Source organism: Anolis sagrei, chromosome 1, assembly GCF_037176765.1.
Source record: "Anolis sagrei isolate rAnoSag1 chromosome 1, rAnoSag1.mat, whole genome shotgun sequence".
Lineage (NCBI taxonomy): Eukaryota > Metazoa > Chordata > Lepidosauria > Squamata > Dactyloidae > Anolis > Anolis sagrei.
This window is the reverse complement of record NC_090021.1, coordinates 243,058,827-243,078,827: the sequence shown is the minus strand read 5'-3', so window position 1 is coordinate 243,078,827 and position 20,001 is coordinate 243,058,827. Positions and strand designations below refer to the sequence as shown.

The 20,001-nt window shown below is 39.6% G+C and overlaps 1 protein-coding gene across 1 annotated transcript in view; it reads left to right on the top strand.

Annotated features, from left to right (window-relative positions):
- TOLLIP (toll interacting protein) overlaps positions 1-20,001 on the top strand; it is a 38,569-nt gene that overhangs the window by 6,145 nt on the left and 12,423 nt on the right. Inside the window, exons 2-4 of the mRNA XM_060769011.2 lie at positions 11,662-11,811; positions 16,348-16,530; positions 19,203-19,355. Coding sequence (XP_060624994.1) covers positions 11,662-11,811; positions 16,348-16,530; positions 19,203-19,355 — 486 coding nt within the window. The remainder of the gene's footprint in view (positions 1-11,661; positions 11,812-16,347; positions 16,531-19,202; positions 19,356-20,001) is intronic.

Below are 20,001 nucleotides of genomic sequence, written 5' to 3'. Positions count from 1 at the left end.
ATTATTATTATTATTAACTTTATTTGTACCCCGCTAGCATCTCCCGGAGGACTCGATGCGGCTTACACAGGCCGAAGCCTCAGAACACAATACAATAAAACATAGCACAACAATAAACAAAGCAAATCAAATAATTAAGCAAATAACAACAAAGCAAATCAAATAATTAAGCAAATAACAACAATAACAATACATCAAGAAATTAAGAAATGTGGACGGTGCCGACTCCAAAAATTTAAGAATTCAAGCTCTCACCTAGTAGTTTTGCGTAAGTTGCGTAAGCATCGTAACTCTCTCTGTGACGTAGTTTTAATTACCGGGAGGCGAAGCCAAACTTACTATTCCTCTCAGCCTATCAGGGCTGGGGGGGGGGGGTAGGCAGAGCTGGAGCCGTGGCCATTCCTCTTTAAATTCAGGAGTGCCGTGCGGCAGCTTGGATTGCGAGCGAGCTGGGATGAGAGAGCGGGCAGGAGAGAAGAGATTAGATAGCATGCTGTAGGCACTAGTAGACGCAGGCAAGGCAAGGCTACTAACTGCCTAGCTAAGTAGTAGTATTGTTACTACTGCAATACAGTTGCTGTTTTTAAAGAAAAGAAATCTCAATTAGTGCTACTATCTGTTCTGGGGCGGCGGCTGTATTTTAAAGAAAAGTAACTATCAGTTCTAATTTTTTACTCAGTGCGGGGCTAGGAGTAGAGTCCTAAACCATTTTTTTAATGCAAAAACATTCTGTGTGTTTTGGGAGACCCAGTTCTAAATTCTGAAACTTGATGAGTTTGCAGTGGTAAATGTGTCCTCCAAGTGTGGCCACCCTACCCCACTCCACTCCAGCCAGCCATAGCAGCTAAGATACATCATAGAGAATTTTAAGGAAATAACTGCTGTGGCTTCTTTTAAAAAATGAGAAAAATTAAAAACTTCCCCTGAAATCAGTAGATGTGTGAATCTTTCTGAAACTTGGAGGGAGTGATGCCTTGGTTATGTTGTGTAACTGTAGCAAAATTCTAGGAGACTGCTCTTGTAGTTTTCTTTTTTAAAATTAAAATGTTGTTGGTAAAACCTTTAAAAGTTCCTCCAAAAAATCAGTGGATGAGTGAAATGTTCTGAACTTTGGGAGGGGGTTACGGTGATAAATATGTTCTGAAATTATAGCAAGTTTCACCCCAATAGTTCTAAAAATGAGGGAGAAAGGAGCTCTGAGAGCTTCCCAACTTGCTTAATTATGTAACGAAAGAAAAAAAACCCAACAAAAAATCATTACTTCATTATAGTTGCGATACGGAGCCATTATGATATTTTGGAAACATTTTAGAAATGATTTCCTCCCTCCCCCCATTTAGTAATGAGTATTGAATCATTTTTTCATTGAATGCACAGGCCTAATACATATATCTAAACCTGTCCCACCTGAATATTCCTGTATTACCACCAAACATTGCATTGATTGAAAGCTCCATATGTAAATCAAGGCCAGCCCTTCACACCATATTCCCCTGTTGCAAAGTCATCAAAGACAGTTTCTAGTTCTATGCCAGGGACAATGTTGAGCTTGTCTATTAAGGTGGATTTAAAGGATTCGTCACCACTAAGCTTGCAGGTTCAGATGAAGAGATATATAGCTTACAGTCTTTGGATCATGCTAAAGGATTTCTTAATCCTATTGAGGATAGCATTCTGACCCTAATGTAGTGCAGTTCTAGCTTAGAATTAAATCTTGAATTTCAGGGGATTTTTATCCCAAGCAATTGTGCATAGTTTGCAGCTCTAACTATAATGTCTAGAAGTATTATTGTTTCATTTTTAAAAGATTAATGTCTTCTATCTTCTTTCTGTCAATTATCCATGTATGACTAGGAACAAAGTAAACACCAAAACATTTTGAACTGGTAAGATCAGAAATCCTACCACAAATAAAATAGGTAGTCTAGGTAATGTCAAGAAATTGGCCAGTGTTGGAAAAACAACTGTGTGACTCCATCTGGGAAGATCAGAAAGAGAGTGGTCATATTGGGAGAATCACAAGGGCTCATATGCATTTTATCTCATGATAATAAAGTTTGATTTCTAAAAATGGCATTGTATTAAATACGCTACCTGTGAAGCTGGTTACACTCTCTTAGAATCTATATGTGTTTTGTATTCTGCCTAGCTAGCGTTCATATTTCAGATATGATTTACCCTAAAGATGTACTTAGCACTTAGATGTACTAGTTTCATATATTTTTCAATTCTGTTCAAGGGCATTGCAAAATAAACAAAACATTTCCTAAAAATCAAATTACAGAAATGGGTAATCATGTACAGTACTGGGGGGCAAAAAAAATAATCAACAATAATTTGGAATATTCTGCAGTCATGCTTACAAAAAAAAAGTCAGTACTGTACAGGCAGTTCTCAAGTTACAAACATTGTCATAGTTAACAATGGGCCTGAGACATCAGGGAGCGAAAGAAATCTACCACTAGGAATAGAAATACACTCCTGAAAGAGTTATCAGGGGAAAAAGCTTTATCACCAGTCCTTGTTTCCACAACAAGTCTTTTTTTTCAAAATCCAATTATCACAAGGACAAAAAGTAAGATGAAATCTTTTTATAGCCAAAAAAATACCACAGAGTATTAACCCTTCCCTATGCTATCCAGAGATTTTATATAGATAGATAGATGTGTGTGTGACTGGTGTTACACTATAAAAGTGTACCTCTTCTGATTTACATACTATCTCTCTCCCCCCCCCCCTCTATATATAGTATATAAGATTACCCCTCTTCCAATGCACACCAAATAAAAATTAAAAGAACATCTGAACTGATTTAAATATGGTAATTTTCCTATCACCATACCTCCTCTGCCTCTCAGATCCCGCACATGCACACCTGTGCTGCTACACTAAAGTCCTTAGGAGCGAGATCTGAGAGGCAGAGAAGGAGGTACAGTAATCAGATACAAGGGCAGGGCAGACAGGTTAAAGAGGTATGTTTTTCTGGACACAGTGCAGCTCTATCTCTTTTTCCATACCTTGGGTGTCCTGGATGCCTGCAGCTTGCTCCACTCTTCACTTACACCTTCCCGGTGAAGTGCCCCCTCACCTTGTCATCAGAACCGCGTTAGTCACTTTTTTTCCACAAGTCCTGGTGAATGGCTTTTCTTCTACAGTACTTGTACAGCGCCGCCCTTGCTGCTTTCATACAGTCGCCGCAAACGGCAGGGATGTAGCCGTGGCCATTTTTTGAGCTCCCCCGTCATATGCAGCAACCGTAGATTTTCTAGTTCAGCTCGGAAGTTTCAGTACCCACTTTATAAGATGACACCTGGCGTATAAGACAACCCCTGACTTTTGAGAAGATTTTCCTGGGTTAAAAAGTAGTTTTATATGCCAGAAAATACAGTATATATACACACAACACACACACATACATATATATACACGCACACACACACGTACACACACGCATGCACACAAAATAGATGCTATTTTGTTGTCTGTGTCACTGTTGAAAAGATTTTACCTCATTTTCTATCCCTGTGATAATTAGATTTTGACTGGCGTTAAATTTTAAAAATGTACCTGTTTTATATACAAATTCAACTTAAGAACAAACCTACAGAACCAATCTTGTTTGTCACTTGGGGACTGCCTGTACATTCTTTTAGAATTGTTTTAGAATATGTTACCTTTATTCTATTTTGCTTTCTGAATTGATTTGTCAAGTTTGGCATGATGTGAGAAGTGCTTAATAATTTTGGATGTTTTGTCCAAAGAATTTGTTTGAAGCTTGTGTCACTAATTGTCATACATTTGTATGTGCATATGTATTCATTTATAATTGTTTAAAGCAAATAATTTCTAGTCTTCACACTTGCTTTGTGACAATGAACTAAATTGCTGTTGTTAGTTTCAATGAAATGTTTTAAAGAAAATATATTCCCAAGATGTTGCAAGAATACTTTCACTTACATTGTGAAATTTTTGGTTATTGTTTCTTAGACACATCCGGGTGTTCTAAAATATGCTTTAATATTTATAGTGCATATTTATAGAAGATAATTATAGCAACCTTACTCTTCCTGTTGTAAATACAATTTTAAGCATCTCTTTGCAGTTAATTATTATAAATTATATACAACTTGTGTATTTATGTGTAGGTTTTCTCTGCAGGGTGGGGAAGAGAAGTAGACATGGAACTGTTTAGCAGAAGAGAAATAATTGGATTGATAGTTAATAAAATAGGAACTAAGTCGGGATGTGATATGTGTTGGTAATGAATTTAGGGGAACTTGATCAAAGTGTGAACAAAGTGGGCCGGGAAAGGTTTGGGAGCCATATATAAAACCTTTCTCCGTTCTTTTCCTTTAGATGTAAGGAAAAGGAAAAAGAGACCTGTAACAGGCAATCTTTCATTTCTGACTGGAGTACACTCTACTGGTATTGGCTATATTCTGGGAATAAGCAAAAGTTGGGAAGAAGTGAGTGGCTACTGAGGTTAACATTATTAGAAAATGGCATCAATTGACAGAAAAACAAAATTGTGCTGCCGGTTTCCACTCATTTTGTCAGATGACTATGGAATAGAAGAGGTCTAATGACTCCCAGAAGCATCACTATTTCTCATAAGACACAGTCCTGTCCGTATCCCAGTTGATGAAATGGAATAAAAATATTAACTGAGATACTTTGAAGTTGCCAAGAGGTTATAAATATATGTAACATTATAAATAGTGCTTTCCATTTCCAATGCAAGAAAAAGAAAACCTTTGTACTCAAATGTTTGGTTAATATTATTCTACTATATTGGAATGACGAGTATATGAAATGGTGAATGTACCAATTAGGAAGTACATACTGTATATACTCGAGCATAAGCCGACCCGAATATAAGCCGAGGCACCTAATTTTACCACAAAAAATCTGGAAAATGGATTGACTCATGTATAAGCTGAGGGAGGGAAATGCATCAGCTACTGGTAAATTTCAAAATAAAATTTAGATTTTAAATTTAAATTTCAAAATAAAATAGATACCAATACACTTACATTAATTGAGGCATCGGTAGGCTAAATGTTTTTGAATATTTACATAAAACGGAAATTTAAAATAAGACTGCCCAACTCTGATTAAACCATAATTCTAACCTTCAATGTAAATGTGCTTACATATCCTTCCAATTAATAATAAAGAAAGTAAAATAATAAATGTAACATAATAATAATAATAATAATAATAACAATAACAATAACAACAACAACAGAGTAAAATAATAAATAACCTTGACTCGAGTATAACTCGAGGGGGACTTTTTCAGCCTAAAAAGGGGCTGAAAAACTAGGCTTATACTCAGATATATATACTACTCCAAATGCAGACCCCAAGATTTTGGAGCTGCCAAGCTTTGATTTTTATGATTCAGAATGCTTGTTTTGGTTTATTTGTACACTGCTTTCTCTTTTTTTAATGGTATTGTGTTATTCATTCCTTGTTCATACTCTTTGTAAAGCATCATTACTCACATCACTTACCACTACAATATTTGGGTTCTAACAGGGAGCAATTGAGTTGTTGGTCTAATTACAACCTTTTGCTATTTCATAGTATCATAGAGTTGGAAGAGACCACATGGGCCATCTAGTCCAACCCCCTGCCATGCAGGAAACGCACATCAGCTATGAGTTGTTTGCTTAGCTTTCATTTCTGAAAACATGTAATGGTAATTTTCCTGAGGAAAAAGTGCTGAAATTTTCCCCTAAATTTAATAAATTAAATGTTAACATACACACACACACACACACACACCAAATTATTATACTCTTAACAGTTTGATGCAAATTTTCTGCAGTTCTAAAACTGTGTCACAATTATTTTATAGCAAATAGAACATTTGAATGCCTAAATGTCAAAAAAGCAACACAAAATACCACAGAAGAAGCTTCCTTATCAGAAGGCCTCTTGATGTAACTAATGGATTTGAAGTACCAGGCTATAATGAAATTCAAAAGAATATTTGCATAACTGAAACACACACACAATTTGAACTTTAAGATCAGTTTACAGAGCATCGTGACACCAGTATAGTCACCTTAGAAATATGTGAGACTGGTTTTGGATTTAAGATCTGTGCCAACCTTAACAGGAAGTACTGTTTAGGTTATTTTAACTTGTTCAAGAAGTTACCATCATTCTTATAATGCTGGCAATTTGCCCAGTAGCCTCTCTGTGTGTGTATTTGTGCTTTTATTGGTCCAAAATTATGGATTGTGATATGACCCATAAATAAGTTGAGATTCCATGGAGTGGGCGGATCACCAATATCAGCCTTGGCTACTACCTAGCATTTTCCACCCAAGTATCCAAAAAGCTATGTCACCAAAGAGAGACTAGAAGGGATTGGAACTTCTTTTAGGTTCTCCTCAAATGGATTAAGCTCTTGCTTTTTGCCACTCTACTATGAGAAGAGGATAGTTGCTTTTTAATAAGAGTTAAGGTATAGGAATCACACTGACATGAATATGTAGACCCAGGTTTTTTGGATAGGTTATTTGAGTAAAATTTCCATATTTATAAAATATTACATAGGCTATTGTATACTAAAGGGTTATCTGCATAACTATGTGTGTCTTAACTTTTTAGCATCTGGGAAGCAAGGAAAAACAAATTGGAAAATTTGTAATAGACCAAAGTGCATTATAGTTGCATCATCCTAATCTGGAAATTCCAAATCCCCAAACCCAAAATTTGTTGCTGCCACTTTTGCCTTCCTTTCCCCTCCTTTCTTTATCATGGGGATTGATGGAGGAAGAAAGACAGAAAGCCCTTAAGTTTTTGCTCAAGATGACACCTCCATTCTTCTCTTGGCATTGTTAGCGGCAATGTCCTGATGAAATCACTGCTATGTGAGAGTGATAGGATGACTATCTCACTCTTCCATGCCAACAGCACTGAAGTGATTTGACACTTTGCTTTCTTCCTTGTTTTCCCATTGGGGCTTTGTCTCCTTTTTGCCAGCAGGACACATGACATCCCCAGCAAGGCCTGTCAAGGGTACAAGGGTGCTTGCATGGAAGGTGGATTTTTTCTGGTGGGGCCAATAATGGTTGTAGTTGTTTGGAAATACATATTTCTATAATTAAGCTGATGATTTTTGTATGCTGTATAGCTGGAGTAAGCTCGCTCTATGTAGCTCTTTCATACAAGACTAACTATAAAATATCTCTTTCCTTTCACTATAGCATGAATAGCTGATAAAAACCTGCTGCCTTAACTCTTCTACAAAACTACAATAGAACCCCTAAAATTGTTATGAAGTACCATAATTTAAGAATTGAACGAATTTATGTTGTTTCTTCATGTGAAATAAAGGCTAGTTGTGGCAAATGAGAGTGACGAAAAATTACATAAATCAAGTGGATAATACCTAGAGAAAACACGTTTTTAGCATTTCTAGGTCCTTCAAGATTAAACCATAAATAACAGTCGCATGAATATGGTTGTGGTACTGTACCACATTATTTTTGAATTTTAGGTTTTCCGTATTTATCTGAGCTCTTTTTGAAAAGCTGGTCTTTGATCTAGCAGCATTTAGATTGACAGTATTCCTTCTCTTGAATCTTTCTCAGTGTATTTCAGCCCCAACTAGCTACCTTTAATCTTGTTGAATCCCAAGGCTCCTACTCAGGAGCTGCTGCTAATTAAATTTCATGTTAACTCCTACATGTGAAAGATAATATCTAGCAGAACATGAGTAGTTGTATGCCATCTTCAAAAATCGTTGCCCAAGGCCTGGAATGATGCTATTTATGAAAACAAGTAATAGCAAGATTGGCAAGGTTGAACACTCTGAGGTTTAACTCCTATCTTAACTCCAGTCATGTTAGAATGTATAACATATCATATTTCATACAGAGGAAGGTTGATAGGATGGTAAAGAGAGCTTTTCATATAAACTACAACTACTTTGTACTATAAAAGAAACAACTTGAAGGTTTTCTGAGCAAGGTTTTGGAGCATGTGGTGGCCTCCCAATTACAGGGATTTCTGGATGAAACAGATTATCTAGATCCATTTCAATCTGGTTTCAGGCCTGGCTGTGGAACAGAGATAGCTTTGGTCACCTTGGTGGATGACCTTCGCAGAGGGCTAGAAAGGGGGTGTCCTTGTTGGTTCTCCTGGACCTCTCAGTGGTTTTTGATACCTTTGACCATGGTATCCTTCTGGGCTATTTCACTGGGATGGGACTGGAAGGCACTGACTTACAGTGGCTCTGGTCCTTCCTGGAGGGTTGTATGTAGAAGGTGCTGCTGCGGGATTCCTGTTCAAACCGCTGGCCATTGACCTAAGGGGTTCCTCTGGGTTCTATTTTGTCCCCCATGCTTTTTAACATATACATGAAACCGCTGGGAGAGGTCATCCAAAGGTTTGGAGTACATTGCCACCTATATGCGGATGACACCCAACTCTACTACTCCTTTCCACCTAAAGCCAAGGAAGCTGTCCTGATACTAAACCAGTACCTGTCATCAGTAATGGACTGGATGAGGGCAAACAAATTGAAACTTAATCCACACAAGACAGAGGTACTTCTGCTCAGTTGGAAGGCAGATCAAGGAATAGGGATCCAGCCTGTATTGGATAGGGTCACACTCCCCTCTGAAGACACATGTCCACAGTTTGGGGGTCCTCCTGGACTCGGCACTGAACCTGGAGGTCCAGGTGTCAGCAGTAGCTGGGAGGGCCCTTGCAAAATTAAAACTTCGCCATTCCTTAAGAAGCCTGATCTGGCCATGGTGGTACATGCCTTAGTTACATCCTGTCTGGATTGCTGTAATGCTCTCTACGTGGTTTTGGCTCTGAAGAGTGCTCACAAACTTCGGCTGGTCCAAAGAGCTGCAGCCAGGTTGCTAACTAGGCTGGCTGCAGGGAGTGAACCACTCCCCTGTTGCAGCAGTTCCACTGGCTGACAGTTGGTTTCTGGGTACAATTCAAAGTGCTTGTTATGACCTTTAAAACCCTAGAAAGCTCAGGCCCAGGCTATTTGGCTGACTGCATCCCCTTGTACGAACTTGCCTGTGCCTGAGATCTTCAGGAAAGGCCCTTCTGTCAGTCCCACCCCTACCACATGCCCGGTTGGTGGGAGTGAGAGAGCATGCCTTTTCGGTGGCTGACCCTTGACTTTGGAACTCCCTGCCCAGGGAAGCAAGAATTGTCCCCTCCCTGCTGTCCTTCTGGCGGCAGGCTAAAACCTTTTTATTCATACAGGCTTTTAAAGAAGAAGGTCTTTAATATCACTTCAGGCGGTGCTGTGGTTTTTAATTCAAGGGGTGTTGTGGGTGGAATTGGGCGAATATGCATTTTAAATGCCATTTTAGTTTATCTACTGCATTTTAATTTTGTTTTTACAACAGTGCTACTATTTAATTGCTTTTAAATTGCTTTTTAACTTTTTTATTGAACTTTTTAAACTAGCCTAGTGTTAGCCGCCTTGAGTCCCCATGGGGAGAAAGGTGGAGTATCAACAACAACAACAACAACAAATGTATATCAAGAAGAAACAAAATCAATATAAACCATTGCCAACATAATCGATAAAAAACTGTATATGTTTTTAATGTTTAAACCAGAGGTTTGAATTTTGTCCATAAACATCTTGTCACATAGTACAGGTGAATCAGGACCAGGTTAATCTGTTTTCAGATAACAGCCTGGCTGCTTAGTTAAGTAGTAGATATAGTTTTCAAATCATCTTTGATGGCAGGTGAGTGAAAAAATACATTGCAGTAATTTGTAATAGAGATTATCAGAGCTTTGTCAGGTAGCATCACAGCTGGGCTACCAGTCAAAATCGGTAGAAAGTGCTCTGCTGAAGAGGCTACCTGAGCCTCCAGTGCAGTGGTTCTCAACCTGGGGTCCCCAGATGTTTTTGTCCTACAACTCCCAGAAATCCCAGCCAGTTTACCAGCTGTTAGGATTTCTGGGAGTTGAAGGCCAAAAATATCTGGGGACCTCAGGTTGAGAAATACTGCTCCAGTGGAATTTAGGAATATTTCTAAGCCCTAGACCTCTTCCTTCATAGGAAGTGTGACCATGTCTAGATCTAGTTTCATTTCCCACAGCCAGACAGAGCATTCAAGTCTTCGTTATTGGCTCCTGTCCATCACTGAGGCCAGATACCTGATCATCACATCTATCACTATTCCTGCTTGAAATGAAAAAGAAAATTGGAATAGTCTGATGTTGGCTAGTAACCACGCACACACTCATGCACACACATCTTGCTCATGCACACACATCTTGATGATCCCATCCATTGGTTTCACTTACATTTTAAACAACATTGTGGATAGAATTGATCCCTGTGGAAACCCCAACTTACCTTCCCTCCCCAGAGTTTAACAGTACTCTCTAAGCACCATTGCTTCTGAAAAGAGTGTGGAAGCTGTACTACAAAGAGGTCAAGAAATAATGCTTGGGGTCAGATATGTTACAGGTTTTTAATCCTTATTCCACTGGTTTTGAAATACCTTTATTTGCATATATACATATAATAGGATTTATTGGAGACTAGCTGTTCCCTGCCACACGTTGCTGTGGCCCTGTCTGTGTATATGTGTTTTTGTGTATATATATGTGTGTGTATATAATTGTGTATATATGTGTGTTTGCATATATATATATGTGGTTTTGAGCATGCATTGTAATGTAATTTTTGTTTTTTTGGCTTTTTAAGTCTCTTCTGCTGTGTTTTTCAGTGTTTTTTTATGAGTGATGGTCACTCGTTGGCCTGATAGGGGTTTTGTTGTTGTTCATTCGTTCAGTCGTCTCCGACTCTTCGTGACCTTATGGACCAGCCCACGCCAGAGGTATTGTGTCTAAATTTGGTGTCAATTCGTCCATTGGTTTTTGAGTTACGTTAATTCCACAAATGAGCATTACATTTTTATTTACATAGATGGGACCCAAGGATATACACAAAAAGGAATTGTCTCATCTATCCATGTGAACAATTTTGGAGTACTGCAGATTTCAGAATTCTGGATCAGAGATGCTTACCTGTCTATAACCCGAATTTATCCCAATATGGAATGCATCATGTGAATACATTGTCACATGATGCCTAGCAGTCGAAAATTAGTTGTATTTGCAGATCTGTTTTCACTCATGGCACAACATCAATCTTGTTCTGGTGCTGCACAAATAACCAAAGTGGGCACATCTGGTTGCAACTCACCACCTCACATTTCCATTTGGCCATTCAGTTCTTCATTATGCATGCCAAATTTGCTTTCAATTCAAGGGTCAAATTGGGAATGAGGGAGATCTTAATAGATTTGCCATCTCATAGTAGCAGCTACTTTTATTATAGATGGGTTCAGGAAAGGAAGCTAAAATCTTGAATTTGCAAAAGTAGGGTTGTTGAGTTTTGTTTGTTGTTGTCGTGAATTCCAGTGAAGCATCTAAACTAGCAGTTGGGCTACAGGGGTTGCTGGAAAATAGAACAGGGGATATTATGAAATTGTAGATTACATGTTGACAAGGGGAATCCGCATGGCATATGAAGATAGTTGAAGTGAAGAGTAAAATTCAAGCGTATGTGTGTCTGTGTTTAAAAAGAAGTTTGGAAAATGTAAGATGAGTCAGAGTAATTCTCACATTGTTTTGCTTCCTCTATAGGTATATATTGGTGAACTTCCTCAGGATTTTCTTCGAATTACCCCAACACAGCAGCAGCAACAAATCCAAATGGATGCTCAGACAGCTCAACAATTACAGTATGGTGGAGCAATGAGTACGGTTGGGAGACTGAATGTCACAGTAGTGCAGGTATTTTTTTATTTTTTTTTGGTGAAGAACAGATTTAAATTTTCCACATTTTTAGATGTCTAGATTTTTGTGTTGAAGATGATGATGCCATGATCACTTAAACAGGAAATCAGTATAATAAAAGCCTCTTCTGAAGTTAAAAATTGTAGTGACTGGATTGTTTTGAAGTACTGTTTTAAATATGTTGCTGTAATTGAAAAAAATAAATGAAAGGAATTCAGATAATTTGTGGACATATTGTCTAGGTTTATTTTTGTTTTGGCACACATATACTTTGGGAAACAAAAAACAAAATAGGCTTCCACAGTTTTCAGTGCAGATATACTTCAAAAGAAACAGGCAAAAGCATCCTGGAATATTCCTTGTGAGCATCTATTCTAGAAATACAACTAGGCCAAGAAGGATATCTTTAACTACAAAACCACTGAAAATTTCTCTGATATCAGCCTTGTGTATTGGTGAGGAAACAGATTAATCCCTATACAACAGACATGGGCAAACTTTGTCCCACTAGGTGTTTTGGACTTCAACTCGCACAATTCCTAACAGCTGATAACATTCCAATCGCTGTTAGGAATGGTAGGAGTTGACGTTCAAGACACCTGGAGGGCCGAGGTTTGCCCATGCCTGCTGTACAACAAACATTTGCATAGTGATTGCTTGTTTAATATTTTCTTATCATGATAAGGAGCTTGGTACTCTATTATACACCTCCAATGCCTACATTTTATTTATTTATTTATTTATTACTTGCACTTATTAACCGCCACTCTCAGCCCTAGGGCGACTCGTGGCGGTGAACAACAACATAGAAAGGACAGTTTACAATAAATCAAGACAGTACACAACAATCTACTACTACATAACATATACTTATACTAAAAATCCGCTTCGTCATGTCATGGGGTCATAATCGGTTTCATAGTCGTAGTCCATTCCGGTCATCATTTCCAATGATATAGCACTCAGTTGAAGGCCAACTCGAAAAGCCATGTTTTCAGGCTCCTACGAAAGGCCATAAGGGAGGGCGCCTGTCTAACTTCAGCAGGGAGGGCGTTCCACAGCCGGGGGGCCACCACCGAGAAGGCCCGCTCTCTCGTCCCCGCCAGACGTGCCTGTGAGGCAGGCGGGACCGAGAGAAGGGCCTCCCCAGATGATCTCAAGGTCCTCGTGGGCTCGTAGGCCGAGATGCGGTCTGCAAGGTATTTTGGGCCGGAACCGTTTAGGGCTTTGTAGGATAACACCAGCACCTTAAATTGGGCCCGGTAGCAAATCGGCAGCCAGTGGAGCTGGGACAGCAGGGGCGTTGTATGCTCCCTGCGCCCTGCTCCTGTTAGCAACATGGCTGCCGCGCGCTGGACTAGCTGAAACTTCCGGGCCGTCTTCAAGGGCAGCCCCACGTAGAGAGCGTTGCAGTAGTCGAGGCGGGATGTGACCAAAGCGTGTACCACCGTGGCCAAGTCAGACTTCCCAAGATACGGGCGCAGCTGGCGCACAAGCCTGAGCTGTGCAAATGCTCCCCTGGTCACCGCTGAAACCTGGGGATCCAGGCTCAGTGACGAGTCCAGGGTCACACCCAAGCTGCGAACCTGCGCCTTCAAGGGGAGTGCGACCCCGTCCAGCACAGGCTGTAACCCTATACCCTGCTCGGCCTTGCGACTGACCAGGAGTACCTCTGTCTTGTCTGGATTTAATTTCAGTTTGTTCGCCCTCATCCAGACCATTACAGCGGCCAGGCACCGGTTCAGGACTTCGACGGCCTCCTTAGTAGCAGGTGGAAAGGAGTGACAGAGTTGGACGTCATCTGCGTACAGATGACACCGCACCCCGAAACTCCGGATGATCTCACCCAGCGGCTTCATGTAGATGTTAAACAGCATGGGGGACAGGATGGAGCCCTGAGGAACCACACAGGTCAAAGGCTGTGGTGTTGAACAGGAGTCCCCCAATAACACCTTCTGGGTACGACCCTCCAGAAATGACCGGAGCCACTGCAAAGCAGTGCCCCCAAGACCCATCTCTGCAAGGCGCCCCAGAAGAATACCGTGGTCGACGGTATCGAAGGCCGCTGAGAGGTCCAGGAGCACCAACAGGGACACACTCCCCCTGTCTAGCTCCCGGCGCAGATCATCGACTAAGGCGACCAAGACCGTCTCGGTACCATGTCCCGGTCTGAAACCAGACTGTGCCGGATCCAGATAATCCGTGTCTCTCAAGAATACCTGGAGTTGTGAGGCCACCACGCTTTCCATGACTTTGCCCAAGAAGGGAAGATTGGAAACAGGCCGAAAGTTGTCGAATTTGGTGGGGTCCAATGATGGTTTCTTCTACAGCGGCTTTATAACAGCCTGTTTTAGGCTCGCTGGAATCTTGCCTTCCCGAAGGGAGGCATTAACCACCACCGTTACCCACTCGGCCAATCCCCCTCTGGCCTCCTTCAGAAGCCAGGATGGGCAGGGGTCTAGGATGGACGTGGTGGGCCTCATTCCTCCAAGTATCTTGTCCACATCCTCGGGCTTCACAAACTGAAAAGAATCCAACAAAATAGGACAAGCAGGTGCTTGTGTCACATCCACGGAGACTGCATTTAATGTGGCGTCCAGCCCAGAGCGGATCAAAGCGACTTTGTCTGCAAAGAACCGAGCAAATGCTTCACAGCGCGTGGCCGAATTGTCAGGGCTCCCACCTGAGGTAGGGGGAGTTAAAAGACCTCTGACAATCCGAAACAACTCCGCCGGACGGTTTTTTGCAGACGCAATAGTAGCCGCAAAGAAAGTTTTCTTTGCGGCTTTTATTGCCGCGGCATATGCCCTTAAAAAGGACACAAACCGTGTTCGATTTGGCTCGCTTGGGTCCGAACGCCACACGCTCTCTAGTACCCTCTTCCTTCGCTTCATCGCTGCCAGCTCCTCAGTGAACCAAGGAGCTGGTTTAGCTCGGTTACTTGAGAGGGGACGTTCCGGAGCGATCCTGTCAATTGCCCTGGTCATCTCCCCATTCCAGAGAGCGACCAAGGCCTCGACATGGTCACCTACCGAGGTGGCGGGAAAATCCCCAAGAGCCGTCAGGAATCCATTCGGATCCATAAGCCTCCTGGGGCGGACCATCTTAATGGGTCCTCCACCCTTGCGGAGGTTAGGGGGCGCAGTGAGCCTAAATCTGATCAGGAAGTGGTCGGTCCATGGCAACGGAGAGATAGACAACTCCTCCACACCGCCACCCTGCTCCCATCCCTGGCAGAAGACCAAGTCCAATGTGTGTCTAGCACAGTGGGTGGGGCCAGTTATTCGTTGGGACAGCCCCATGGTTGCCATGGCGGACATGAAGTCCTGAGCCGCTCCTGTGAGGGTTGCCTCGGCATGGATGTTGAAGTCCCCCAGCACAAGAAGCCGTTGGGACTCCACCACCAGGCACGAGACCACCCCCGCTAGCTCAGGTAGGGAGACTGTAGTGCAGCGAGGTGGACGGTACACTAACAGAATCCCTATTCTGTCCCGGTCACCCACCCTCAGGTGGACGCATTCAAAATTTGGTCTGCGGGATGGGGCTCCTGGTCAGATGGATGGAATCTCTATAGACCACTGCGACCCCGCCTCCCCGTCCTCCGGCTCTTGGTTGGTGTTGCACGGAGAAACCTGGAGGACAAAGCTGGGAGAGGTTTACGCCCCCAGCTTCATCCAACCAGGTCTCCGTGATGCACGCCAGATCTGCCCGCTCCTCCAGGATTAAATCCTGGATCCAGGTCGTTTTTCCGTTGACAGATCTGGCGTTCAACAACACCACCTTCAAACCGGAGGGTCCGCTCACCTGGTTACACCAATTTACCTTAGGAGACCGGTTGGGGGTTGTTAATCTGGATTTTGGCTTTTCTGGTAGGACAGCTTCATTTGTAAAAAAAAATAATAATTAGGTTTGAAGGTATGGCTTTCAGCTCTCTGTGTCCTGATTGCTCTGTCTTGCATTTTCTGTTAACTCTTTTCATGCTAACCTCTTCTGATCTCAGTTTTGTCACTGATGCCATTACACCCCAGATTCAAATCTAAACTATCATTATCTTAGAATTAACACAGTTGTATGTAGCTGTGTAGATATAAATGCATTATTTCGTGAAAACTTTGGAGAATTGGGCAAGATAACAACAACAAATTGCTGAACTTGCTGACCGAAAGGTTGGCAGTTCGAATCTGGGAGCGGGGTGAGCTCCTGCTGTTAGATTCATCTTTTTGTTTGTTAGTTTTGTTTTAGTGTGTGGATGTATCCTAATATTTATTGTTGTGCTATTTTTTTCTTTTTCAATAAAAATACTTAAAAATATATAGACTTTGAATGTGTCCAAGAATGCTGTGAGCAGGTGGATGTAATTGTAAATAAATTGGCAAGATACACTTATTACATTTATTTTTATTAACTGTATTTTTAATATTGTACTTCTTATTGGTTGATATGACCATTAATATATTTGTTGTGACGGATTTAGATATCTCAGTCTAGTGATATAAAACTGGTTAATTTACACAGATGTTTGTGTTTTCTCAGGCAAAATTAGCAAAGAACTATGGTATGACACGCATGGATCCATACTGCAGAATACGACTTGGCTATGCTGTCTATGAAACTCCTACAGCTCATAATGGAGCCAGAAATCCTCGATGGAACAAATTTATTCAATGCACTGTTCCCCCTGGAGTGGATTCTTTCTATCTTGAAATATTTGATGAGGTTTGAGCAATTCTTGTCTATTAACTGATTTGCCAACTAATTAGGGCTGGGGGGTGGTATTATTATTATTATTATTATTATTATTATTAACGTACTGTTTAGTTTGCTAGAGAAAAGAACCTTTTCTGGATCACTCTTTGCAGAAGCATTTGAGATCTTGATGACACACTTTTTGTTGTTTCAAGCTTAATGCTACTTCATATTTAGTTTGTGTTATTATTTAGCATTTGTTTTGTGTTAACATTCGTAATCACAGCTATAAGTCAGTTATCAATAAACTAGTAGCTTTCTCTGTAAATGGGAGTAAATAGATTAGTGACAATTTTTTAAGACATGCACGGAAATGCAGTGAGGTGATGGCGGAGGAATGTGTCTCTGTGACATCCCTGCATTCCTGACTCCTCCAGTTAACTTGGGATGGATTCCTTAGGCATGGGATGTACCTGAACCTTCTCCATGATAAGTGTGGAATTACAGAGTGCTCTGTCCCTCCCTTGGCAGCCTGCTATCTTTCTGAATAAATGCCTTCTTCCATACCTAGCATAAAGACATGGCAGACTGCCACAGTGTGAGTGAAATGTTCCATCCCCTCCATTAGCCTGTTCACTCACTGCTTTGTTGCCTGTGGCAACTAGGTGAGTGATTCAAATAAGGATGTATTAAATGCTGCTGACTTTAGATGAATTAAAATGCCAAGCTTTCTTTAGGCTTATAGTCTTTGTTAAACAAAGTCCTGGAATTTTGTGTCACTTCTTAATTCAAAAGGATTTTTCTCTAGCATGTGTGTATTACGCTTTGCCTTTCATCTTTGTGAAAAAGATGAATTCAGTTGCCATAAAATTAAGTGATTTGTAAACAGCAGATATAATTTGAGATACCATTTCAGTCACATATATTTTGAAACTTATGCTTGTTTATGCTGACTGAAAAAATGAGACATAATTTAATTAAATCTCACTAATTTCAATGGAACTTAAGTTCAACAACCTTGGTCTGAATCCAGTGCAATGCTTTTAAAAGATTGCTGCAAATTATCAAGCCTTAAATCCAATTTTGTGTCCCAGCTAGAGCAAACCTATTGAATGAATAGGTTTACATATGTATTGATTTATAACTCAGCATTTGATTCACTGTGTTTCCTCTAGTTGAAACTAATAATTAGATTTATTTCATAGAGTTATATGTGGATAAGTTCTCATAACAGAACTCCTTTCTTTCATGATATGGGGAGTATGCTACATCTTCAAAATCTGTATGTCTCCAGTATTTACTACATTGGGTTAGGAAGTTTCTCATACAAATTTTTGGATGGCACTATTGAGAAATGTATTCACAAGTAAAAAAATTGTTTGGACAACTTTGGAAGAGAATACAGAAATAAAATTGAAGAGTGAGTTGTTTCACCAATAATAGCTGCAGTTTTTTTTTATTTCTAGCATATATTGCAGGTTGATAAGTGTAGAAAAACTGTTAAAAAGATCACACACCATTTACCACTTTGTCCTTCTGCCTCGAGTTACAAACATCTAACTTTCAAATGACTCATAGTTAAGACAAAAAGTGAGGTGAAATCTTCTGAACAAGGGCACAGACAGCCAAACAAACAAACACAAGGATGTTGCTATCCAAAGCTAAACAATATATATTTTGGCTGGAGTTACACTTAAAAAAATGTAATGGTTCCAACTTACAAACAAATTCAACTTAAGAACAAATCGACAGAACCTATCTTTTACATAACTTGGGGTCTGCCTGTATTGAAGTTAAATTCCAAGATGAGGATTTCTTATGTGAACATTTGAATAGAATGATTTAATTTACTTTAGATACCAGCAAAAAGGATCTTCACACATGCTGATTGAGTTATTAAGTAACATTCTGCAGACACTTAAATGAGTGGGCTTGCACACATAGGGGAAAGAATGATTGATGATTGTGCGGTGAATTTAATGATGCTAAGCTTAATTTTATTTCTTGGTCTATCTTGTGACCTGTAAAATCTACATTAATCTGGTCTTCTATCATTTTGAATACATAAAAGATGCTATTTTTCTGGATAAAAAGTCTTAAAATTGTGATTAAAGGAGATTTTTGACTCTATGTTCTACATTAATGGGCCTTTTGAAAATGCAGAGGAACTATAATACAATTGCAGAATGACTTGTGTATATGCACCTTTTAACATTTCTTATTTTTTGAATCAAACATTTTGAATACTTGTTTTCATGTCTCTATAGGAAGATGGATGATCCTTAAATCACTTTGTTTTAAAGGCAGCAGGCTTCATATAAAAATGTATTTTGAGGCTTCTTTTTTTGAAGTCTGGTTAAATTAATTCAATTGATGTAATTTGTAATAGCAATAAAATATTATTTTCTAGTGTTTTAATCTTATGCAACTTTGAAGAGATTTTTATAAGTTACTTTCTTGTTCACCATGGTATTGTCCATGAGCATATTTTTCTTTATGCACTTTTTAAACTTCATCCTTGATAGAAAAAAATGCCAGCTTCTCAATAGCACATACCATGATAGTATAAAAGCAGTTTGATTTTTATATCACTGTTACATGACAGTGTAATTTTAAAGTGCCAAAATTAATAATTCTGTCATTTTAAGATATTTTCTGGCCTTTTAAAATATATTTCTAACTATCTAAATATTGTTTTGCAGCGAGCCTTTTCTATGGATGATCGCATTGCTTGGACTCATATTACTATTCCTGAAACATTGAAACAAGGGAAAGTAGATGATAAATGGTATAGCCTGAGTGGAAAGCAGGGAGATGACAAAGAAGGAATGATTAATTTGGTTATGTCATATGCGGTAAGCTAAGTATTTATGTTACTATAATTGATATGTCTGATGAAGAAATAAGGGGATCTGTTGGTGCTGCTATTCAAAAGTCATTTGATACATAACTAAAATAAATTAGGTAGCAAACATAAATAGTTACAGAAATAAGATATTGAAAGCATAAGTAGCAAAATCTTATAGTTATGGATAGACATACATAATTGAAATCTGCAAATTTTATACAGAAGTTGTCCTGAAGAATGAAGATTTTCTTCAATCCAGGATTCTTCTAATGGAAGTTTCTCGTCACTCAGAAATAATCTTTTTGGGGATTTGAAAAAACATTTTCTATTATTCTTTTTGTTCCTTGTAATTGTTGCCTCCAGTATACAACTATTAATGATGATATAGTGTTTTACTGACTTGTGTTTAGGTTTTGGATATACATCCGTATAAAATATTTTTCCCTAGAATTTGTCAATAAAATACATTTATTTCATTGCTTGTCCTGTGCATTTCTCTCTTATTGCATAAAATTATTATATATAGAAAACATGTGTATCCAGTGTCCAGTTGCATAGTTAGAGCCTTTTTTGTATCTAGAAAGTCCTTTTCTTCATATCATGGAAGAAAGGAAAAATAAAGTCCAAAAGTATGTTTTAATTTGTGCAAGGCA